The sequence below is a fragment of the Chenopodium quinoa genome, unplaced genomic scaffold (assembly GCF_001683475.1).
Source record: "Chenopodium quinoa cultivar QQ74 unplaced genomic scaffold, ASM168347v1, whole genome shotgun sequence".
In the NCBI taxonomy this organism is placed as follows: Eukaryota; Viridiplantae; Streptophyta; class Magnoliopsida; order Caryophyllales; family Amaranthaceae; genus Chenopodium; species Chenopodium quinoa.
In genome coordinates this window covers 3,226,402-3,252,759 of record NW_018743697.1, presented here as the reverse complement: position 1 = coordinate 3,252,759, position 26,358 = coordinate 3,226,402, and the positions used below count along the sequence as shown (strand labels likewise).

General features: G+C 37.6%; 2 protein-coding genes and 1 pseudogene across 4 annotated transcripts; all 3 read left to right on the top strand.

Moving 5' to 3' along the window:
- Nucleotides 1–2,413: 2,413 nt before the first annotated feature.
- On the top strand, nt 2,414–18,722 carry LOC110684274 (fatty acyl-CoA reductase 3-like). Of its 3 annotated transcripts, none has more exons than XM_021860712.1 (10): nt 2,414–2,615; nt 12,776–12,879; nt 13,454–13,650; nt 13,882–13,982; nt 14,236–14,428; nt 16,825–16,986; nt 17,263–17,341; nt 17,415–17,678; nt 17,831–17,975; nt 18,194–18,722. In XM_021860712.1, the coding sequence occupies exons 1-10, from the start codon at nt 2,537–2,539 to the stop codon at nt 18,220–18,222; spliced, it is 1,353 nt and encodes a 450-aa protein (XP_021716404.1). In that variant the 5' UTR covers nt 2,414–2,536; the 3' UTR covers nt 18,223–18,722. The 3 variants fall into 3 exon arrangements, with proteins under 3 accessions (XP_021716404.1, XP_021716405.1, XP_021716403.1); XM_021860713.1 differs by having other exon boundaries at nt 17,260–17,341; nt 17,831–17,967; XM_021860711.1 differs by having other exon boundaries at nt 17,260–17,341; nt 18,194–18,720.
- A 1,186-nt stretch (nt 18,723–19,908) lies between these two features.
- Nucleotides 19,909–20,319, top strand: LOC110684486. The gene has a single exon (XM_021860942.1). It carries the CDS (start codon nt 19,909–19,911, stop codon nt 20,317–20,319), a length of 411 nt encoding a protein of 136 aa, XP_021716634.1.
- Nucleotides 20,320–20,627: 308 nt separating this feature from the next.
- On the top strand, nt 20,628–26,131 carry LOC110683966 (annotated as a pseudogene).
- Nucleotides 26,132–26,358: the final 227 nt, after the last annotated feature.

Genomic DNA, 26,358 nt, shown 5'->3' with positions numbered 1-26,358 from the left:
AAATATAGTATGTCACCTTTGTTCTATTAGCATTTTTCCTAAAATCATTTCTAATTGTGAGACTTGATGGAGATTTTTTAGGAAAAGGAGAGTATTTTTTTACAAAAAAATACCAATAAATTAGGGTCTATTCTAATAGAATGAAATCAACTGAACTAAACTGAGCTAAACTGAACTAAAATGAATATTTTATAAGAGAAGGAAATTAGGAGCTGAACTGAACTGAAAATAAACGTATGAGAATAGACCCTTAGTATCTAAACTTAGCAGCACTAAAACACAGTTGCTAAGTTTAGATACTTAACTTTGAGTCTCATTTGATAAAAAGTGTGGGTCATTTATCAATATTATAATATATATTGTAATTTATTTTTTGAAAAACTTACAATATTGACTTGGTGGGCCATAAATTGAAAAGTGACATTAGTATACTTTAGAGACTATCACCGAGAAACTAAACTTCACATGATTTGCTAAATTGAGAAGTGAATTAGATATCGCTAATGGAGTTAAAAAAAATAACTCATTTTGCATTTCAATACTCTAAATTGAGTCTCATCAATGAAGATTGTCTAGCATCGACAACAATTATACAATTTTATTTATTTATTTATTTTATTTTTCTTGCCCAAAAAAACTTTCTTTTTTCCTTTTCTTTTTGAGACTTACAAATCGAAGTTAAGAATTTGACCCTACATACATAGCTTGTTCAAGTTTTTACGCCGAACTTATTCATTTCTGATCGAACATACATCAATCATTAAATATAACAAATGAAGTTGCAATTTGCAAATCAAATTTCAAGAAAATTAAATACATTTAACTCAAAACAGCGAATTTCTTGTCAAAGTGTCGTCATGGGAACTATTTTTCAGCAACTAAACAGGAAGGCATTATGAAAGTTGATTATTGATACGAGTAATAATCAACTAAGAAGGCCACAATTAAAGTATGCAAAAATCTTTCCATTTCAAATTAAACAATTTTTGAATTTTCAAATCTCAACTAAATTCGTAATTAATTTTTTTTTAATAGACACGTTAAACATTAATAAACACATAATTAAATATGGATTGAAATGGAAGGGAAACCCATGTCTATTCATACTCTTGCCAAAATTAGAAATTTCCATAATGCATTTTCTTAGTTTGCTAGTAATAACTTTTTAAATTACTACTCCCCCATCCCTTATTTTTTACCTCATTGCAAATATATAGGTCAAACTAATAAAACTTTTACCATAAATTCTCGCTAACCTATAGAACGCCTCATAGTATATTTTATCAATATCAAGTTTTTTGTAATTTTTACGTGTATAAAAATATACGGTTGAAGACACATCTAGGAGACCGTGAAAAGTCAAATGAAGCATAAAATAAGGGATAGAGGGAGTATTAGCAACCTAACCTTTAAACCTACTTGGGATTAACTGCATAGGATGAGTAACTTTTTTTTGGAAAAGATTATTTGATTTCAATATACTCCGTATTTAATACTCCGTGATTAAAAAGTTTGCTCTTAAACTAGTCCCACCAGCAGGTTGTTATTTTGTATGTTGCACCTATTTAGCTTGTTAAATTTTATTTGATCTATGTTGTTCTGAGTTGTTTGTATTTGGAAATCTATGTCTAACTCACATGATCCAACTCGAATTAAATCTTGATGATCAGATGTTTTTAATTTTATTTGACTTAGCTTGTATGAGTACAATGATTTAGCATGACTTACACTCGAATTAAATCTGATAATCAGATACGGTTAAATCTAACCTATATTATGTAAATACTCTAGCTATATATTGTTAGATTAGTCACGATACTAATTTTCATAGTATCAAAGTTTTATAAATATTACTACTCGTAACACATAATTAAAGATATATTATCAATTGGTTTTATGTTACAAGTCATTTTATTTACGGAGTACTAAAAAAGTTCATGTACATATTCTATATTTCAAAAGAGCTTCCTGTAAGATGTAGCTTATGAAATACGGAGTATTAATAATTTATTGAGCTATTCCGTGACATTTACTACCAGTTAGTTTTACTCCGCCTATTCCTCGTGAGAAAGGCTTCCCAATAATGATTTTATATATTACCATTTTTTTAAAAAAAAAAAGTTTTACTCCGTACTTGGTAGTTGTACTTCGTAAAAACTTGTATATGGTCTTATTTTTCTTTGATCTGATGCGTCTGACCTTGTCACATTCAAGTCATGTTATTGATAGAGTATAAAAACATATTCCTGGGCCTCAACCATAAGCTTAAGCGAATTAATCAGTTTTAAAATTTTTGGGTAGAACCTAGCCACGCAGCCAATTGTAACTTGATAAGTAACTTGATGCCGCAGCAATCCAAAAGTACTATATATATAGCATTCTAACGAATAAAATGAAGCGCTTGTACATATATATAAATCCATGTACTTATTACTCTTAAAATCTTAAATCTCAAATAGAAATACACTCTTAAATTATTGTTATCTCAAATACGCAACGTCTTTTTTCGTCTTTTGTTTTATATTTAGGTTTACAAATGGAAGTTGGAAATGGAGTTGAGTTTTTTCGCAACAAAATTATCCTAATCACCGGCGCAACTGGCTTCCTTGCAAAGGGTTACTTCCCTAATCTTGCATGCTCTCACTAAATTTTTTTTTGTTACTTTTCCTTTTTTTTTTTTATCATTATTACGTTATGGAGTAATTTGGACCATTAAACGTACAATAATCATTTAAGCATGCTTTGTACTCTGTAGTTTAAACCCAAAAAATATATTTATTCATTTATTTAATATTATATCTGTTTGGGTCCAATTTAGTCAAAATTGGGCCTGAGCACTAAATGATCCAATTAAAAGCCCAAGGTCAAGGTTCAACTCTCCAATTGCTCAAAAGTCAAAAGTCAGCCCACAAAGTAAGCCAATTGGGCTAAAGCCCAACCTCTCCAAGTATGATGAGGTATAAAAGCCCTCATATTAACACATTCAAGGGGAGAGTCATATTCCAATTCGTATGCTCATTCTTGCATTCAGAAATATTCCACAAAAGCCTCAAGCTACAAACTCTCTTGCATAGTGTCTTCCTTTTACACATTATACTGACTTTAGCATCGGAGGGGCCTTCCTCGGAAACACCCCCGAGGCTAGTTTACGTGTGTTCACTGTGCAGGAAACCTTCGGCCCAACACAACTTGGATCGAATCCAGTCTTCTCCATTTCAACGGACCTTCGGCAAGGTCCCATTGTTTTCAACCGAAACAATTTGGCGCCGTCTGTGGGGAAGACTTTCAAAAATCTTTAAGCCAAATTCCTAACCAAGATCATCTTGCAATTATCTTAGCAGCCATGGCTAAGAACCGCAAGAGCAAAAGCCTCCGTCAAGGAGCGGGCGAAAAGCCTAAAACCCCTACACCATCGCCCACGCCGGACCGGAACTCTCCCAAGGGTGCCGGCTCGGGGGGAGGATCACACAAGGAGGATTCCCTATCTCCTATAATGCATGACTCTCAATATAGGCCGGACCACTCTCGGTCTAGCAGGGGTCAGTCTGATCATAGGACATATTCAGTGTCCCGAAGCCAACCATCGGCTGCACGGCCTCATGCCCACACTCGGCCGGGGACCCCTTTGACGGGGCCCAGTTCGGAAGAGGTGGCAAGAGCGTTGGCAGTACTCATGGAGGCAATGAGGGCACAGAATATGCCACCGCCTCGTGATCGAACTCCTCCGCATACCCAGCATCAGCGGAGGAAGTTAGACCATGACGGTGGGAAGCTTCCTTCCTTCCGGGAACTGGAAGAGTGGGAGGAGGATTCTTGGAAAAATGAAAAACAGAGGAAGAAGAACTCTCAATTATTTAAAGGATCCTCATCCTCAAGACCAGCAGCGCATAAGAGCAGCAGCTCAGCTTCTCGGCCAGAATCTACTCGCCGGGAACCCGAGACTGCTCGCAGAAGCGTCCTTGACCGACTCGGCGGCCAGGAACCGAGCGTGCGTAGTCGCCTCTCGTTCCCTGCAGCCGAGGCCCAGACTTCCCAGCCAGGGACGAAAACCACTCCTACCTCTCTAAGAGGGCGGAGCGCGGTCCCTTCGGCCGGGAACAAGGGCAAGGCCATTATGCTTCCCGCTAGTTCACCATTCGAGCAATGGATACTGGAAGAGCGCGTACCCACGGTTAAAATACCGTCGCATATCACATATGACGGGACCACGGATCCGAAGGACCACGTGGCCTCGTATGAGACTCATATGCATCTTTGCCCCAGATCCGAGGCGACTTGGTGCAAATATTTCCCAACCACTCTCAAGGGGGTCGCGCAAGCGTGGATCTCCAAGGGAGTAAGGCAAGGCTCCATAACAGGTTGGGATGATCTGTCCTCCAAGTTCAGGAGCAAGTTTTCCACGGCAAACCGCCGAGAGAAGACTACCGCAGAGCTCATGGGTCTGCAACAGGGGGAAACTGAAAGCCTCCGAGACTACCTGACCCGTTTCAGTAACGAGTCATCAAGCGTCTCCCAGCTGGACCAGGGGCTAGCTGTTTTTGCAATGCAGAATGGCCTTCAGCCAGGAAAATTCCTAGACTTTATGGTCATGCATACCCCGCAGACCTTGGAGAAAGCTCTTAGTGCTTCGGATAAGTTCATCCGAGCCGAAGAATGGAATAAAGCAAAAACCCAACCTCAATCCGGGGGAGGGAAACAGAGGCAAATACCCTTGTCTGAAGGCCAAGGCCATAAGGCAAAGGGAAAATCAAAGGCCTCGGAGCCATCTTCGGCCAGCGACCTAAAGAAGGACAGGTTTGCCTCATACACAGGCAGATATGAGTCCTACACTCCTCTCTCTCTTCCACGCGCCAAAATTTACAGTGTGACGAAGGAGGAGCAGAGTTACCGAAAGCCGAGACCACTCCCAGAGTGGTATCAGCGAAAAAATAAAAATCAGTGGTGTGAGTTCCACGATTCTTCGGGCCACAACACTGAGGAGTGTATCCAGCTGAAGGACCAGATAGAAGACATGGTCCGGAAGGGATACTTGAAAAAATACATCGCGGATCACCGCGAGAAAAAAGAATCCGAAAGGTTAGCAAAGGACCCTCGGCAGGACCTTGATTTCCCTCGGAAAAACAGTAAAAAACCGGAGGGGAAATTCCCTCCGATCAATGTTATCTCGGGAGGAATATACTCTCGGAGGGAGCACAAGCGTCACCTTAGAGCTTTAACTCACCAGGTGAACAACGCTGACATTCAAGCTCCCCAGTCGCCGGTGCCGAACATGACGTTCACAGCCGCCGACTGCCGGGGGATTACGTTCCCTCACGAGGATCCGTTGGTGATCATCGCCACGGTGGCCAACCACGACGTCAGTAAGGTCCTTGTTGACGGTGGCAGCGGAGCAAACATTCTGTTCCGAAAGGCCTACAACCAAATTAAGCTGAAGCCCAAGCACCTTACGCCGGTACCCTATCCGGTATCCGGGTTCAATGGGGCTTCAACTTATCCAGATGGGAAGGTGACACTTCCTGTCACCATCGGTTGCGATGAGGCAGCCCGGAACGTCATGATTGAGTTTTTGGTCATCGACGCTCCTTCAGTGTACAACGTGATTTTGGGGAGACCCATAATTCACGAGATCCAAGGGGTCGTCTCAACTTATCATCAGCTGATGATTTATGTCTCAGACGCCGGCTTCCCCGAAAGGATACAGGGCAACCAGAAGGACGCCCGAAGGTGCAACTACCTCAAGCCATCCAGTAGTCGCCCAGATAACGACAAGGATGAGGAGGAGAAAGAAAAAGAAAGAGAGCCAAGCACAAAAAAGCCGAAAGGCCTAAGTGCTTCGGCCCAAGGATCAGTGCCCAGAGAAAAAGGTCCCGAAAGGGAAAAGGTTGACTCTTCATCTGAGCCGAAAGACTCAGAGAGCCAGCCGAAGAACACAAAGACTGGGACACCTGCTGACATTGGCAGCAGACCAGATTCTGAAGAGTCCAGTCCATCGGCAATGGACATGGACCAACAGACTGAAACAGCAGAGTTGGCCGAAGGAGATGCTGAGAAATGTGTAACAATCGGGATGGACCTTGATCCTAACACCCGTTGTGAACTTATTCAGCTCCTGCGGGATAACAGAGATGTGTTTGCTTTCTCGGCAGCTGATATGCCCGGGATAAGTTCAGACCTCATCTCCCATAACCGAAGGGTCCATGCAAGGCCTCTCAAAATTGGGGATCTTGTCCTTCGGAATGCTGCTGCAGTTCAGAAAGGCCGAATCCATGGGAAGCTCTCAGCTACATGGGAGGGACCTTATGAAATTTATGATGAGCTTCAGACAGGGACATACCGACTTCGGCAGTTGGATGGAACTGAGTTGAAGAATCACTGGAATGCTGATGTACTGAAAAAATACCATGTGTAAACCCTTCGGGGCAGAACAATCTTTGTAAGTACATTTTGAACTAATGACAGGCCTTGGAGCCGCCATTTATATAAAATTTACAACTTTTTATCCTTTCAAAATTTTCTTTGTTCTATCTACTCTTTGAGGGTTTTTTATTCAGCCTCGTCTGAAGCCTTCGCCTTCGGGTAACTGGGTTTCAGATTGCTGACAAAACCTGTCTTTTTAAAGAACACCGGTCTTTCAGCTGAAGTCAAACTTCAGTAAGACTTGTTCTCCAAAGACATGAGTCCATGGACAATTCTGGGATATTGCCTTAACTGAGCCTTGTATCCCAGAGAGCCATTATCCGAAACATTGCCTTAAGTTGGCCCTGTGTTTCGGGTATCCATTTTTCAAAGATAGACAGAAAATCAAGGATAACAGCAACAGTTGAAAATTTTTAAATCAGCCTCGTCTGAAACCTTCGCCTTCGGGTAACTGGGTTTCAGATGGCTTACAAAACTCAGTCTTTTTAAAGAACACTGGTCTTTCAGCTGAAGTCAAACTTCAGTAAGACTTGTTCTCCAAAGACATGAGTCCATGGACAATTCTGGGATATTGCCTTAACTGAGCCTTGTATCCCAGAGAGCCATTATCCGAAACATTGCCTTAAGTTGGCCCTGTGTTTCGGGTATCCATTTTTCAAAGATAGACAGAAAATCAAGGATAACAGCCTTTTTAAATCAGCCTCGTCTGAAACCTTCGCCTTCGGGTAACTGGGTTTCAGATGGCTTACAAAACTCAGTCTTTTTAAAGAACACTGGTCTTTCAGCTGAAATCAAACATCAGTAAGACCTGTTCTCCAAAGACATGAGTCCATGGACAATTCTGGGATATTGCCTTAACTGAGCCTTGTATCCCAGAGAGCCATTATCCGAAACATTGCCTTAAGTTGGCCCTGTGTTTCGAATATGCGTCTTCTTTAAGAACGCTGGTCTTTCAGCTGAAGTCAAATTTCAGTAAGACTTGTTCTAAAGAGGTTAGTCCCAGAAAGCTAATATCCCAAGCATTGCCTTCAGTTGGCCCTGTGTTTCGGATATCCAACTTTCAGACAGTCAATCTTCAGTAAGACTTGTATCCCAGAAGCATTGCCTTCAGTTGGCCCTGTGTTTCGGATATCCATTTTGAAGAAGTTCAGAAATTGCTTATTCAACTAAAGTCATACTTCAATTTCTGTGGGGGCAAGAAGCACGCAGTGCAGCTATGTTCGGCAGAGTTGAAGAAAAGAAACAGTAAAGCATTCAAAAATAAAGCAACTGAAGAAAAAAATTGAGCTACAAGTTCAATAATTCAGTATCGGCAGCCGCCCACAAGCGGAAAATAACAGCTGCCGAAATACGTACATAAGCAAAAAAATAAAACTGCTGTACGACAAGGCAAGCTGAAGCAAAAAACAAGGCAAAAAACTCAGAAAGCGGCAAGTCTAAAGTTAAGCACATGATGAACCGCAAGATTCTGAAGACGACTGCCCGAGTTCCTATGCTTCAGCCGGCGGATCAGACTGATCAGCGTTGAGTCCCATGGTGGCCTCAGCCCCAGCAGCAGAAGAGGCGGGCTTTGCACTTTGCCGAGCCTCCCTTTCCCTCTGCTCAGCTTCCAACTCCAGTCTTTCAGCTTCCTCTTCGGCTTCCTCAGCCTTAAGAATTTCAGCTTCAGCTGGAGTTGCAAACTTCATGTGAGGGTCTTCGGGATTCTGGACCCACTCAGCACATTTAGACCAGTCCAGCTTCGGCTCAGCATGAAGGCAGACTCTTCGGCATACTCGGAATCCGTTTCTGAAACCCATCTCATATTCCTCTTGGGTATAGACACGGACTTTGAGTAAAGCCTCAGCATCAGCCAGCTTCTTCTGGGTCTCCTCCAAGTCTTCCTTGGATTTCTTCAGCTCATCAGCGACTTGGGAGGAGGAGCCTTTCAGCTCATTCAGCTCTTGCTGAATTTGGGAAGCCTTTGTCTGAGCCTGGGCCACTTCAACTTTCTGGATCAGCAGTTGATCCTCAGCCTTTTGGAACTTAGCTCTTTGAGCTCCAGCAGCAGCAGCAGCCTCTGAGAGTTGGACGTCTTTGGCCAGGAGCAACTCTTCAGCAGCCATTCGGCTGGCTTCAAGAGCCTCTAGACGCTGCTGTACTTCAGCTTGTGCAGCAGTTCCTTCTTGAATTCGGCTCTCAATAGCAGCCTTGAATTTGGAGACGTCCACTCCCATATGCTCCTGGAGGAATTTTTCCCCTTCCATCAGTGGGGGAAAAACCTCCATCTCCATAGCATCGCAGAAGGTTTTCAGAGCTTCGGCAGCTTTTTTACCGTACTCCTCAACCTCCTGCTGCTTCTCTTCAGCTGCTGCTTGCTTCAGCTTAGCAAGCTTAACTTCCTCTTCAGCCACCTTCCTTTCGTGCACAGCAGCGTCTACCCTATCTTGTAGGGTATCAATCAGCTCTACAGTGAGAGTCTGATTGTGCACGAACTGAAAACAGGAAGACAAAAAAAAAATAAGTAATAAGAAAAAAATAGAGCTGAATTTCGGAGGAAATGAAGGAAAATTACCTGCATCATCAGCAGTTGGTTAGACCTGGCTGGGTCAGGAACTGATCTACTGGATTCGCCCATCCCAGCAGTGGCCTTCAGCGACCAGATCCTTGCCCTGTCTACTTCGGACATGCCAGCAAAATTGCCGAAGTAGGCTGCAGCTCCTTCTCGGTTTTGACCCCATATGAGGTCCCAGATGTGATCTGGGATTGGAATTCGGGGGGCCGAGAAACCCATTTCTCCAGAATGCAGAGTCTGGAAAGAAGGGAAGGACGACGATGGAGCTTGATTAGCCTTGGTTGTCTCAGCATCGTCCTTCTCAGAGGAGTCAAGTACTATGACCTCCTCTTCTTCAGGGGTGAGGACGAAAGCCTCAACCTCTCTTGCGATATCTGCCGTGAAGCCTTCAGCACTTGACATCACGGCATCTTTATTTTCGTGCTCAGCAGCACTCTCCTTGATTTCTTCTTGGACCCCTCCCTTAGGTTCGGGAGTTCTCTGATCCACCTCCATCTCAGGAGGTGGCGGAGGGGTCTTTTGAGGAGATTGGGGTGTTGGCTGGGGAACCCTCGGCGATCCATTGCCTTCCTCAGGTTCCCTTATTGCGACGCCGATGGTCATCGGCCTCTGCTGAAAATCATGAGGGCCGATGATGGCCATCCTTCGGCGCCTTTTCAGAAGGGGCTGCTCGTCCATATCTGAGTCTGAAGACTCTTGTATTTGATCTTCGGGACGAACAGGAGCTTTGCCTTCTCTGTGTCTGTTACTCTCTTCAGACTGTAACAGACAGGGGGGAAGAAGAATGTGAGTAAAAAAAAAAAAAAAAAGAAGAAAAGAAAAAAGTTGTCTGAAAGCTCACCGAGGTTTTCAGCAAAGCCTCGTCTTCTTCAGCTGCTCTAGCTGCAGCTTCGGCTTCAGCAGCTCTGGAGGACCCTTCTCCTCCTTCGCAAGCCTCAAGTACCCGTGCAACCTCTTCGGCTGTGCGGGCAGCTTCAGCTTCTTCGTTCAGCAGCTGAAACCAAGGGTCTCTCTTCTTCCACCAAGGCTTCTGCCTCTGATACAGAGCAACAGCCTCAATTTGGAAGTGGGAAGAGTCCAGATGAACTTCCCTATGCCTCGGCTCAGTGATAGACGGGGCCCGTTCAGTTACAACTCGCTCTCGGTTAACACCAAGACGAGTGTAGTTAATACCAACGTTGGTCTCGTCCCGCTCTGAAAAAAGGAAAGGGAAAAAGTTTAGCTCAGATATGTTGGCACAGCATAAAAAAGCAAAGCGAGAGAAGAAAAAGAGGTAGTTAAAAGCCTCGGCCCCAGCCGAAGAAGCTTACCATCCTTAAACTTTCGGCTGAGGCCAACAGCTGCTAGCATATTCTCTTGGAAAACGTAATGCGTATCGGGGAGCCAAGTCTCCGGGATATGCTGCATTCGACCACTCCCCCCGGGTTCGGCAGCTTGCCGAAGATATGTTGCTGATCCAGGTTCGGATCCGCCCCGTTATCTGCGGGGGGACCTAGACTTCCCATTTCGGGATCAGGCTCAGCTAAGTACCGGGGAGCGCTGAAGACGCAAGGGTGGCCCGGATCTATGGGTGCCCTAACCCAAATCCATTGACCTCTCCAGTCCTTGTCTGAAGAGTCATTTGGCCACATGGTCAAGTATTGGGGCCGGGACTCAATCCGATACCACCCAGAACCATGGCTTCCGTGCCCACTCTGAATATTTGGCACTAGCCGATGGAGCTTTCTGAAGCAGTGCAGGTTCGGCACGTATTTGAAGAACTTGCAGACCCATAAGTATGTCATCACCCTTCGGATGCTGGTGGGGGTTAGCTGACATAGGGAAATGTTGTAATGGATCAGCAAGTCTCGGACGAAAACGTCCAAAGGGAACCTCAGCCCATACTGAAGCTGTCTCGTGTACACCCCCACATACCCCGGGGGTGGACGATGGATTCTATCGGATGCTGAGGGCATTCGGCACCAATATCCATCAGCTTCAAAAATGCCGTAGTGCAACTCAATTTGCTCAGCAAATCGATATTGATCGGCGTTCTCTACCCACCATGAGTAGGGGCGGTTCTTTATCATGGCCGAAGCGACTTCGGCATTCTCCCACTCTGAAAACCCAGGGAGGATATCCCAAAGGACAGCGGGAATTTCATCGTCCAGTCCAGAAGCACTCGGCTCATCCGTTCTTTGAGGAGGAGCCGAGGAAAGGGGAGTCGCCCTAATCCCTTCAGCAGGGTCAGACTCCGGCCTTTGACCATTCCAGGTCCCAATCCTATTCCTAGGATCGGGAATCGGCCTTGCTCTTCTTGGAGCACGGGCTCTACCTCTAACTCCTCTTGCCATGGATTATTTCGAAGAGAAAAGTCGAAAGAAAAGGGGAAGGAGTTCGAATTCGAAGAAAAATAAACTGAAATCAAAGGAATTTACCTTAATCTGAAGCGAAAGTTGCCGATTTACGAGTTCGTAGTGGCAAGTCTCAGTTTCTAAGCTCAAGGCTCGGGGGAATTTGCGAAGTTTTGATGCGGGTTCTTGGTTTCTCTCTCGAAGAATTCTGGGTTTGTGTTGGTGAATAAGTGAGGAGAATGACGCGCCTCTGTTTATATCTCCAGGTACGGGATACGAAGAGTCTGTGCTTTAATTTCTCTTAAGTACCCACTAAGTAACCATTAAACACATGTCTTGTGATTAAACCGCCCATTATCCGTCCAACTTCCGCAAATCATTAACCGTTGTTATCTCATTAATTACGGTTTAAATTCAAATTTTTGGATCAATTAAATCATTTACTTCCCTCCTTTTCTGAGTTAAATCAAACCCGACCCGTCATTCTTCCAAATCGGGTCTGGGGGGCAAGTTGTTTGGGTCCAATTTAGTCAAAATTGGGCCTGAGCACTAAATGATCCAATTAAAAGCCCAAGGTCAAGGTTCAACTCTCCAATTGCTCAAAAGTCAAAAGTCAGCCCACAAAGTAAGCCAATTGGGCTAAAGCCCAACCTCTCCAAGTATGATGAGGTATAAAAGCCCTCATATTAACACATTCAAGGGGAGAGTCATATTCCAATTCGTATGCTCATTCTTGCATTCAGAAATATTCCACAAAAGCCTCAAGCTACAAACTCTCTTGCATAGTGTCTTCCTTTTACACATTATACTGACTTTAGCATCGGAGGGGCCTTCCTCGGAAACACCCCCGAGGCTAGTTTACGTGTGTTCACTGTGCAGGAAACCTTCGGCCCAACACAACTTGGATCGAATCCAGTCTTCTCCATTTCAACGGACCTTCGGCAAGGTCCCATTGTTTTCAACCGAAACAATATCTTTGGAAAAATTGTCTACAAGGAACAAATATGTTAACTATTTTGTCTAAAAGGACCTTATATGTTTAAGTTGGTCTAAGACCTTATTGATTTTGTTGTTTGGGGGGACCTTATGTGTCATTTGGGAATTAGAAGAGAGAAGAAGGAATTGGAGGGAAATCGTGGAAAAAAAAAGAGGTCATTTTTTAAAGTCACGTGAAAGGTCAACGTCGAAAAAATAAGTCAATTATTTTCGGATTCAGACCTCAAGGTCCCTCCCTAAACAACAAAATAAACTTATAAGATTCTTTTAAACCACTTTAAACATATAAGGTCCTTCCAGACAAAATAGTGAACAACTGAACATATATGTCCTTTCCAGACAAATTTTCCTATTTTTTTTTGACACAATTTATTTTTTGATGTTGGATGCATGCATGAACAATTAAAAAATAATTAATTAATAAAATAAAATAAAATTGTACAAGTATCAATTAGCTAATAGCTTCTAAATGTAGTGCTCGTAGAGAAGATACTTCGAGTTCAGCCAAATGTGAAGAAGTTATATCTTCTTATAAGAGCTAAGGATAACAAAGCAGCACTTGAAAGACTACATAGTGAGGTAGGTATCTTAATTACTTCGTATTTATTTTGTGCTTAGACCTTCTCCATTGGTTTGACTTGAGAGAGTTTCTTTGGAAGAGAGAGAGAGTATTTTTTGTAAAGGGTACCAATAAGTTGGTATCTAAATTTCGCAACTCCAAAAGAAAGTTGCTAAGTTTAGATACTCAACTTTAAGTCTTATTTGACAAAAAGTGTGGGTTATTATTCAATATTATAATATGTTTTGCAATCTATTTAAGTTTAATTTTTTTTTTCTCTAAAAAAAATTTATAATATGATTTGATGGCCCATAAATTGAAAGTGACATTAGTATACTTTAGAAAGTCTCACCATCATTGGGAAATTAGACTTTACATGAGTTGCTAAATTGAGAAGTGAGTTGGGTATCACCATTAAAGATAAAAAAAACAACTCATTTTGTATTTCAATACTCAAAGTTGAGTTTCACCATTGAAGATGATCTTAAGCCGGAAAATATTTACATATTATCGTATGTTCATCAATGTTTATATTGTTGAAGCTATATGACACTTAATGTACACGTGATTGATCGTATATATGCACTTATGCAGATCATTGGGAAGGATTTGTTCCGAGTTCTAAGAGAAAGACATGGCAACTTATTTGATTCTTTCATATCAGAAAAAGTGGCACCTATTACTGGCGACGTGTCATCAATCAATCTGGGTTTAACGAACAATGATAGCGACTTTTGTAAGGAAGTCAATGCTATCGTTCATTCAGCAGCAATTACTAGATTTGAGGAGAGGTAATAAATAAATTTTGTGATTGTGAAGTATGATCTTTTGGAGATTTGGTACTATATGAATTTTATGGAAATAGATTTTGACACATCCTTAATTGATTTTGGCACGCTCTTATGTGAAAAGAGCATAGAAAACTATGCTCTCATATAAAGGTGTGTCAAAATCATTTCCCGAATTTTATATAATACAATATTTGTTTATGAGGATTATGATATGATTATTGATATATATAGGTATGATTCGGCTTTGGGAATCAACACTTTTGGAGCAAGGAATATCATTGGCTTTGCAAAGACGTGCCCTAATTTGCAAATTCTTATTGATGTTTCAACGGGTCAGTGAAATTAAAGCTTGATATTTTAATACATTTTCTTATAAAAATAAAAATTAAATAATAATCAACATTATAAACCCTAATTCGAAGAAATGATTATTGTAAGTTACAATTAAGTTTGTAGAAAATTAAAATGAAATGCATTTTTCGGATACTGTGATGTACTATATATTGTGTCTTTGAATTTTAAAAAAATTTAGATTTTTGATAAATCTGGTAACATTTCTTGTGTTTGATTTCATCGTCGAAATAGCTTATGTTTGTGGAAAGAAGACCGGGCTTATTCCGGAAACACTGTATAATTTGGATGAGAATTGTTGTGGGATTAGAGGGTTTGATGTTAATACAGAAAAGAAGTTGGTTGACAACACATTGCTTGATCTCACAATCAAGGGAGCTTCTTCTAAAGAAATCCGAGATACCATGAAACAATTGGGTCTAAAAAGGTAATTTAATTATTTTTCGAAACTCTCTTGATCGTCATCTATTATGCATGTAATCAATTTTAAGCATTAATTAAGTCATCGTCGTATAAGTTGATGAGCTGAATATAGTTGGTGCAAGAGGACATTAAAATAGAGAGAAGAGAGAAAAGAGATAAGAGAAAGAAGAAGAAGAGATGATATTAGGTTTAGAAAATATCTGCTCTGCTTGAGCTTACAGAGAGGGCAGCCAAAGAAATAAATAGTCAAAAGATGACAAAATTACAGAATCACCTACACCTAATCATTGCACTGAAAACGGCAGCAACGGTATACAAAAATTCCTATAGTACTATGACAGCACACAGCACACAAATAGAGCAGTTGGTAGCAGCATGTTACAGGAATGAATGGGTGAAAGGATCTTTCCTTATTACCCCCCCTCAAGCTGAGTGTGGGGTGAAGCTTGAACACCCAGCTTGAGCATAATATCATTGTGCTGCTTCACATTTAGAATCTTTGTTAGGATGTCTGCAAGTTAATCTTTGGAAGCCACATGCTGAGTAATTATAGAGCCATTGTTGACCATGTATCTTACATAGTGACAGTCGATTTCAACATGTTTTGTTCTCTCATGTAACACAGGGTTTGCTGCAATAGCTATAACTGCTTGACTGTCACTTTGTAGAAGAGCTAGTGCCAGAGAAGAGATTCCTAGGTCTTTCAGTAAGGCCTTGAGCCATGTGACTTCACAAGCAGTTAATGCCATTGCCCTGTATTCTGCTTCAGTAGTTGATTTTGCTACAACTGACTGTTTCTTTGCCTTCCAAGAAATTGGAGATTTTCCTAACAGAATGCAATATCCTGTAGTTGATCTCCTGGTGTTAGGACAGCTTGCCCAATCACTGTCTGAATATGCTATCAGTTCAGCAGTAGAAGAAGAAGCAAGCAAAATTCCTTGGTTCACAGTTCCAGCCAGATATCTCAGGAGCCTTTTTGCAGCCTGTAAATGAGTTGCTGTAGGTGAATGCATAAATTGACTCAGAATTTGCACTGAGAAAGCAATATCTGGTCTTGTAACTGTTAGATAGATCAACTTTCCCAGCAAATGTTGATACTCAACAGGATTAGAGAGAGGAGTGCCCTTGTCTGCAGTGAGCTTCAAATGAGAATCCATGGGCAGCTTTAGAGGTTTGACTTGCAGCATGCCTTGATCCTTGAGCAAATCCATAGTGTACTTTCTCTGAGAGATAAAGATACCTTCATTAGACTGTATAATTTGGATGAGAATTGTTGTGGGATTAGAGGGTTTGATGTTAATACAGAAAAGAAGTTGGTTGACAACACATTGCTTGATCTCACAATCAAGGGAGCTTCTTCTAAAGAAATCCGAGATACCATGAAACAATTGGGTCTAAAAAGGTAATTTAATTATTTTTCGAAACTCTCTTGATCGTCATCTATTATGCATGTAATCAATTTTAAGCATTAATTAAGTCATCGTCGTATAAGTTGATGAGCTGAATATAGTTGGTGCAAGAGGACATTAAAATAGAGAGAAGAGAGAAAAGAGATAAGAGAAAGAAGAAGAAGAGATGATATTAGGTTTAGAAAATATCTGCTCTGCTTGAGCTTACAGAGAGGGCAGCCAAAGAAATAAATAGTCACAAGATGACAAAATTACAGAATCACCTACAACTAATCATTGCACTGAAAACAAGGCAGCAACGGTATACAAAAATTCCTATAGTACTATGACAGCACACAGCACACAAATAGAGCAGTTGGTAGCAGCAGGTTACAGGAATGAATGGGTGAAAGGATCTTTCCTTATTATAAGTCAATAAATAAATTTGTACTCCATATATGATACCTGATGTTATATCTTACTCCATCTGTTTCATAATGTTAGTCTCATATGGAATCAATCACATAAAATAAGAAAACAAATATATTTGGAATCTAACATTAAAGTACAACAGATTTCATAATTAGTTTACCTTATTTAACTTTTTTTATTTTTCATTAGGAAAGCACAAGTCATAATTGCATAATTTAAGGTAAAAATTTCCCTACTTAGAGTCATGCCATCAATCCACAATCAATTAAAGTAAAAAAAATCAAGTCATAAATGATATATATTCAATATGGGTAGAACTTTTTGAAACGCCCAAAATAGTATATGGGACTAACATTATGAAACGGATGGAGTAATAAAATGAATTGATTAGTTTTTAAATATATGCATTATTACTATTGGTAGTTGAATTTAACAACCTAATATATATTGTCACAATCATGGACGCGATAGGATATTCAATTCTATAAATTATTGAATTAAAAAGTTGGAGATCAAATTATTAAATTAAGCTATAAATCTAGTATTCTTGTTATAGATGTTGATTACTTATATTATACAGGGCAAAATTGTATGGATGGCCTAATACTTATGTGTTTACGAAAGCCATGGGAGAGACGCTTATCCACGAGCACAAAGGAAATTTACCACTAGTCATTATTCGCCCTACCATGATTAGCAGCACTTACAAAGAACCCTTTCCTGGTTGGATTGAAGGTTTAGGGTAAGCAAGCTCTTAATATACAATGAATAGAATTTATTTGAATGTTGAAATTGTATGTAATAGAATGACAAAAGTACGTAACTCATAAAATAATCACATGCATTGATGCATATATAATTGTGTATATTGATAATGTCTAGCTAGTAGTTTAGTAAAAATTTTAAAACAGTTGGCATCAATTCTCGTCTACATCATACTTACATTTATGTTTCACAACTTATATCTAGCTAATTTATTTTAAATTGTATGTTCATGCTTATTATTTGATGACAGAAGTTTAGCCAATGTTTCTATTCTAAATGGTAAAGGATATATCAATCTTATAAACGGTGATGGTAACACTCTCTTTGATTCGGTAAGTCAAAACAAATCCTTATTCCTTTTTGCATAATATATATAATTTGAACTATATAATATGGTGATTGCAGATTCCGGTTGATATGGTGGCAAATTCAATACTAACGGCAATGGTAGCAAATGCAAATAAGCCTTGTTTAGAAATTTACCATGTGTGTTCTTCTTTGAGAAACCCTTTATTTCTTGGTAAAGAACTTGACATCCATAGCAAATACTTCGCCAAAAACCCATGGTATAATGGTCAGGGAACGTTGGTAAAGACTAATAAGTTCAGATTGGTGAAGAGTCGAGTTCAATTCCAAATGTTATTAGTTCTGCTTATCGTTGTGTCCTTGGTAAATTTTCTTTTTCGCAAATTTTTTTATTGGGTATTTATTTTAACTTTCTTGGTCGGAAGAAGTTCATGTATATAATTGATAGCATGATAAATGAAATCATACTTAATTAATTATGTGTTTCTAATTTTGAATTATTTAATCTTTTGCAGATGTTAAAATTAGTGGATATAGCATCATGTCATTTTTTCAAGGCTTATCAAGATAAACTTGAAATGTACATAAAGGTGACATATAAAGTTGCAACAAATTTCAGGCCCTATACATGTAAATATGTAATACATCGTTTGCGGGCATGTAAGTGTTACACATCCACCCTTGTATTATTTCAAATTAAATTCTATATTCCATAAATGTAACATTTGAATATTGGTCCTATGTAAGGCAACCAATTACATAAGCCCCCTATTATTATATGGCTTAATTTGAATGAATAATGTGTAGTAGTATAAAAAATCATCGATATAATTTTCCTTATTAACAATGTATCATCAATTTCGCCTACATTATCGTAGATTCGAGGACGAGAACACCGAGAAGCTAAGGACAACGATGAGCAAACATGGGATGGAAGAAGAAGGTTTTAACTTCGATCCAAAGTGCATTGATTGGGAAGACTATCTTCTTAACAATCATATTCCAGCAACAGTCAAATACTTGTTTTAACGTATGCTTTCATTTGTTAAAGCTAAAATAAACTTCATTATCTGATCTATTGTAATACTTTTTTTTTTTCTTTTATCACTGTTTTAGTACTTCTAGTTGCAACTTGCAAGTATTGATTATATGTATATTATTTTGATATTTAATCTAAAGGTGAATATCAAAAAGATTTTTTTTTTTCCCTTTTTCAAGAAGGGTTAAAGGATTGAGTGGATTATACTAGACATATATATCCAATTTTAGCTATGACTATCAAATAAACACATTTTTAAATGTAAATGGAGTAGTTTGATTCGATATGTATTTTTTTTTATGTATTATGTAATGTTTCAATTCAAAAAAAAAAAAAATTGTATTATGCCATCGAGAGAAATATCATACATATGGATAATGTGCACTTTGAAGTGTGCATACATCTCATTGGTTAAACACTAGATCGAAGTGGTTTTGTGATTGTTGAAGAATAAAAATGTGGCAAAGCTAAGTGAAGGGTTAAACACGTACCAATTAGATTTATGTTAGGTGGTGAGTTTTTTTCTATATATTTACGCACTACTCGTATTATATTCCTTGTCAGTTGTCAGTCTTGTCACAATAAAGGCAATATCAACCATATTTGATATTGCCATATTTAGCACAAGTAATAATAAATATATGGATCATTCTTACGCTTGCTTAACTTGTACAATTTTGAAACATCAACAGATCAAGCATAATTTTATACAGTAATACTTATCAATGAATCAACCTAATTTTGTACTCCGGAGTCCAGATCTTATCAATGAATCAACTATATGATCTCATTGAAGACATATCAAATCATCAATAAATAACCCAGGCCAGCCAATTGTTTGTACTTGACTCATACATTTCTATATAGCTAGTAATCTACATACAATATTGTCAGTATAATATATATATAGACCTCTAAGAGCGTGTACAACGGTGAGTCAGTACCCTCTTCAGAACTATCTCTCACTTTTTTTGAGTTAGCTTACCATTGAAATATCTGACTCATTACTTACTCACAGTATGAGGTAGCAACGTCTGAAGCGGCACTGAGTATGAGCGTGAGTTGCTGACTTTCTAAACCAAAGAATCTGATTTTTTTTAGGTCCAATTATCACATGACACTTGTCATGAATATTGCAAGTTGTGTTTGATGTTTGCTATTTGTGTTTGTTGTTTGCTGTAGAATGCAACGGCTATATTAATTTTTAACAGTTAGTATTGCTATAATGCTCCAACGGTAGTTTCTCACTTCATTTAAACATATTTCCAAAAAAATAATTTCACCAACGGTATAATTATAATTTTATCTATAAATAGAGCCTAATATTGATATAGTTTCTCACCCTTAAAATTTCACTCTTCTTTTTTTCATTATAAAAATAATTTGTGATTATGGATCTTAATAATCCTAATTACGGAAGTGGTTCCTCTCAAAATAATCCAAATAACCAATCTTCCAATAAATATAATTGCTCTTTGTTTATTACCCAATAAATTATATCTTGTAAATAATAATAATATAAAATTAGCTCAATAATGAGAAATGTTGTAAAATATGACCGACATGCAATGCTACATTGAAATGTCACATGTTGACAAGAAATCCTTTGGAGTGTTACAAGCTCGATTTGCAATAATACGTCAACCAAGTCTAGCATGGTCGACCGAAATTTTATGGAAAATTGTAATGGCTTGTATTATCATGCACAATATGATTGTTGAAGATGAGCGAGATGGATATTTGCATTATGATGCAACTGAATTTATCAATGACCAACCCCAAAATGTAGCTGAATCATCAACTAGTAACAACAACCAACCATTTACTGTGAGAAGTGGACGATTGGATAGGCTCAATCTAAATGGTTATATGAAAAATAGAAATAATGTTCGTGATAGGGAGACCCATATTGCACTAAAGAATGACTTGGTTGAACATATATGGGGACGTTTCGGCAACGAATGAAGAGATGACAAAAGTCGCTGTTAATGAATATTGTATTTTTAATTTTAATGGATGTCTTTACTAAATAAACTATGTTATTTATATATTGTATTATTTTTGTACTTTTTATTTCAAAAATTAGAAAAAAAAATTGTTTCAATTTACATACATAAGTGATTATTAATATTGTACTATTTATAATGACTATTAATATTGCACTAAAGAATGTCTAACTTTTTTTAATTAATTATGTAAGTTCAAAAATTACAAATAAATAATAGAGATTAATACATGTTTTAAAAAATATAAAATAAAACAAGAGTGAGAAAGAGAAAATGATGGGGTAGTTAGGAGAGAGAATGGTGAGTAACCTCACCATTGTAGATAAATAAATAAGGTGACTCACACTAGTAGCTTATGATAGTGGAAGGTGAGGTGGAAGATGATTTGGAAAAAAATAAAATAAAAAAGATAGTTGAAAGTGAGGTGGATAATGGTGAGTAACCTCACCAATGCTCATGCTCTAAAGAATCTAATGTGATGAAGTACTTGCATAGTTTCATTCATATTTTGCATGAACGAGTTACTCTTTAAATCTTGAAATACTCTTTAAATCTTGTAATCCCAAATACTCAACGTTATACATATGTTTGGTATACAAATGGAAGTTGGAAATGGAGTTGAGTTTCTTCGCAACAAAACAATCTTAATCACCGGCTCAACTGGCTTCCTTGCTAAAGGTCATTTCCCTCATCTTGCTCTTTCTAGCTAGATTTATGTGTTTACTTCCCATTCTATATGCTTTTGCACGAGCTGTACCCAGTTAATTCCTCATTTGTTTATCTGGGGGTATAATCGTATTTTCAAGTACCAATGGAAGGGTATATGTGTCTTTTTATATACTAGTTGAGGTGTACATGTGTAATTTCCTCACCAAATAGTAAAAGCAAGTTGCAAACAGTAATTGGACAGCTTACCAAAAGTTATGAATAAATAAATGACCACACTTTTTCAATATATTTACAAAAATGTCATCAGATTAACAAAAATTCGTTTATCTGGCAGATAAACTTGTATTTGTCCCTTTTGCATAATTTCAATTTCTATTTCAATTTGATGTTTTATACTTTTACTAATATTGTAACGCTTTTTTATCTTATGCATTTTTCATATACTCTGTTTTGACTATTCATACACTCTACTTTAACAAACTTTCATAAAAAGTAGCACGCCAAAGATTGCATAAACTCTGCCCTTCTCTTTCTTGTATAAAATGTAGTACTCGTGGAGAAGATACTTCGAGTTCAGCCAAATGTGAAGAAGTTGTACCTTCTTTTAAGAGCTAAGGATTACAAATCAACACTTGAAAGACTACATAATGAGGTATCTTATATACGTACACTAGCTTAACTAGGAAATATTACCTCCGTTAAATGTTGTGTGCAACTTTGGAATATTTTATATCTAACAAATAATCAAGGGTAGATCCAGAAATTTTTAATAGCCCGGGCCGAAGTTATAAAGCATTTCAAATAATAAAGCCATAAAAGGGATATGAGTTTAAGAAATCCACACCAAAAAAAAAAAAAAAATTCTAACAAGGGAATTGAACCTTGACCTTCCAAAGTTATGGAACAAGTAACTAACCAACTAAGTCAACTATAAAACTTGAATACTTATACAAGATTTTTTATTTATATAATATCAAAATCTGGGCATTGGGGGGGGTGAGGGCGGAGGGCCAAGGCCCGAGTAGTCCCCCCTTGGATCCATCTATACAAATAATACCCCAAGGTTGCACGTAATATTTAACAGAGGTAGTAAATTTATCTAACACCGACTTAACATTTGCATAAGCATACGTGTATTTATGTTTGATGAATGAAGCTATAGCATGCACTTAATGTATACGTAATTGTTCATGTATGTACGTAGATCGTTGGCAAGGATTTGTTTCGTGTGCTAAGAGAAAGACATGGTACACAATTTGATTTCTTCATATCAGAAAAAGTTGTTCCAGTTGTTGGAGATACGTCATTAATCAATCTGGGTTTAACAAACGATAATAGCGACTTTCATAAAGATATTGACGCAATCATTCATTCAGCTGGAAATATTAAATTTGAGGAGAGGTAATAAAGAAATTAAAGTGATTTTATGATCTAATTATTTTTTGGTGGATTGTTAAATTATTTGTACTCGTATTATATTACATACTTGGTACATATTGAGAGTGCCCTTGTGGCTCTCTAAACATCAAAAAACACTTATTTTGTAGATATTAATTAATTTACAAGGGTTAAAATATTATTGTTATGTATATATTAGGTATGATTTGGCTTTGGGAATCAACATTCGGAGCTAGAAATATCATTGGCTTTGCACAGATGTGTCCTAATTTGCAAATTCTTATCAATGTTTCAACGGGTTAGTGAAAACATGATTTTTTTTTTTTTTTATGAGGACATATTTTAATTCATCTTTGCTTCATTACAAAAATAAGAATTAATTAGATAATTGACACCAGATTTCCTAATTCGAAGCATAATAATTGAATTTAGTAGTACTTGATACAGAAAAGGCGGTCTTATGTTTAAGTAGTAAGAACAACTCCAATGGTAAGCTAATTGTGAAATTAGCTTGCCATGCCACCTAAGATTGCAAAACTAATCTACCTTGTAGCTAATTAATCCCACAATGGTTAAGCTAATTTTCAATAAATTTTTTATTTATTTAAATTTTTTTAATCCCACAATTTGCTAAGCTAATTAGCTTAGCTAAGCGAATAGTTTTGCCCAGCTAATTTGGTAATGCAATTCCAATGGTTAAGCTAATTATTTATTAGTTTCATAAATTGCAAGCTAGTCCTAATTTTACACTGTTGGAGTTGCTCTAATAATACTTGATTGCTTTGTTTCAACATTATAGCTTATGTTTGCGGAGAGAAAGCCGGTCTTATTCCAGAAACACTGTATAATTTGGGTAAGAATGGTGGTGGAATAAATGGATTTGACATTGATACAGAAAAGAAGTTGGTTGACAACACATTGCATGATCTCACAATCAAGGGAGCTTCCTCTAAACAAGTCCGAGACACCATGAAACAATTAGGGCTAAGAAGGTAAGATTTTGGACCTTTTTTCTTAAGAATAAATAAATTCTTAAGAATAAATAAAGGGATTTAGATGGGCGTAGAATTAATGTCTTGCTTAGTTTAATTTATTGACTTATTTCATTAAAAATAAGTTTATATCAGATAAGAAAAAACATGTTCAGATCCAAATTATCATTTTATGTGCGATTTTTATCACTACATATGAAAAAAAATATGAAAATTATACTATGTTAATAAAGTACACATTATTATGAATATAATAAGACTACACTTTGTATATTTTTTTCTTATACATTATCGTAAACATAAGCTCAAAGTTTGGTCAAATCAGACTAGACTAAATCAGATGAGATCAGACAAAACCAAATAAGCAAAAATAAGGTGAACTAAACAAGCTCTAAATCATATCCCCATATGCATATTGTTGGTTAACCGAAAGTGAAAGATAATTCAAGTGGTTAGAACTTCCCTCCAATTCAACGAGATCTTGTCCTGCCTTTGTAGCTCCCTGAAAACCAATATGAAGTAATAATATTAAGGAAATTTTGTTTTTTTAACACCAAAAAAAGGTTGAAATTGATTTTTAACGTCACCAAAAAAAATTATTTTAACACCAATAAAAATTTTAAAAATTGAATTTTACTACCCTTAACTAATTCCGTCTAAAAAGCCGTTAAGTGGGGGCCACATTGTCATTTGTCACTTTGTTATATATCACTCAAAAAGGAAAAAAAAATAAAAGAAAAAAAAACCTTAACTACCCAGCCACACCGCCCTCTTCTCTGCTCCCAGGCCACTCGACGCAGCCTCCGCCCCCAGCCCCATATCCGGCACACCCCTTCCCCAAGGCCAAACCTGCACCACTAGAACCCCCCCGACCCTAGACCGCCCAAACTGCTATACATCTTGTTTTTATACAAAGCATATATAATAAATGTTAAATACAAAAAGAGAGTTCATTTCACAAGAACAAATAAGGTTCCAATGTTCCATCTAAAAATTATTCGGCAATAGGAGAAGTAACCTCTTAGCCTTATAAAGTATTTAACTCTCTCTTCTTTTCTGTCAGACACGTACATATGTTATTTGGTATGTTAAAATCAAATCTTTTATGGCTTTGATTATGTATTTATTGTACAGGGCAAAATTGTATGGATGGCCTAATACTTACGTGTTTACGAAAGCCATGGCAGAAATTCTTATCTACGAGCACAAAGGAAATTTACCAGTAGTTATTGTTCGTCCTACCATGATTAGCAGTACTTACAAAGAACCTTTCTCTGGTTGGGTTGAAGGCTCAGGGTAAGCGAGCACTCGAATAACTATTAACACCACTTTATTTATTTGATTGTTAATTAATACTCTAGCATTGCATTGCAATATTGTAATGACTCAAGATCTGGGTTGGACCAAATCTCGTCTGCATCATATATTACTTACGTTCATGCATGCTTTATAACTTGTGTCCAACACAACTAATTTTGATCTATATGTTCATATGTATCTGATTACAGAAGTTTAGCCACTGTCTCTATCATAAATGGTAAAGGATATGTCAATTTTACAAATGGTGATAGTAACACGATCTTTGATTCGGTAAGTCAAAACTCATCCTTTCTACTGTACTTCTTTATCATGCTAATATAGGAAGACAAAATTAGTAACACTGTCCTAGAATTTGTGTTTATGGTGATTGCAGATTCCGGTTGATATGGTGGTAAATTCAATAGTTATGGCAATGGTGGCCAATGAAAATAAACCTTGTTTCAAAATTTATCATGTGGATTCTTCTTTGAAAAACCCTTTACCTCTTGGTAAACTGCTTGACATCAATTACCAATACTTCACCAAAAAACCCATGGTACGATGGTCGAGAAATGTTGGTAAAGGCTAATAAAATCATATTGGTGAAGAGTCGAATTCAATTTCAGATCCTTTTAGTTCTACTCATCATTTTGTACATGGTATATATTTCGAACTTCATATATATTAGGGGTTTATTTTTACTCTCTTGGTCGGTAGGACTGGTAGGAGTTCATGTATGTGGTGTAACAAAAAGAATATCTGATCATAACATCATATAATGCTTGTCAATCGTACTTTAATTTGCATCGTACGTCTTTAGCTTTAATTTTCTTTTCTTTTTTTTGGAATTGTTGTCCCTAGGATTTTTATTGCAACGAACTTATGTTGCCTTTAATACTAGACTGATTTTTATTGCAACGAACTTATGTTGCCTTTAATACTAGACTATTTTTTGTTATGCAGATGTTGAAATTAATGGATATAGCATCATTCCACTCTTTCAGAGTCGATCAAAATAAACTTGGTATGCGCATAAAGGCAACATATAAAATTGCAACAAGTTACAACGCGTTTACATTGTTTACGGGCATGTAAGTGTTAAACATCCCCTAATTTCATTTCAAACTTTATGCAAAGGCAAAATCGTCAAATTAGCTATATATGTAGTCATTAGTGACCAACATCATCAATTGGTCTTCTTATTAATTGTCATCGTAGCCTAGCTTTACCAATATAATTACTTCATTCTACGTTGCATGCAGCTTTGATGACAAGAACACTGAGAAGCTAAGGATAGCAATGAGAAAAAATGGCATGGATGAAGAACATTTTAACTTTGATCCCAAGTCCATTGATTGGGAAGACTATCTTCTCAACAATCACATTCCCGCTACAGTCAAATATCTATTTTAATATTTTCATTTGCTAGCCTAAGATACAACTGTAAAATTAGAATGGAACGCGTGCTAATGCACTGAAAATGCAATATATTTTGCAGATACTGCTATTTTTTTATATTTTAAAAAAATACGGAGTAATAATAAATAAAGATAAGAGTGCATGAAAATAGGTTTATTAATGATTGAAGGGTTGTGATTAAAAGTTGGAAAAATACAAATATATTTATATTATTCATATAA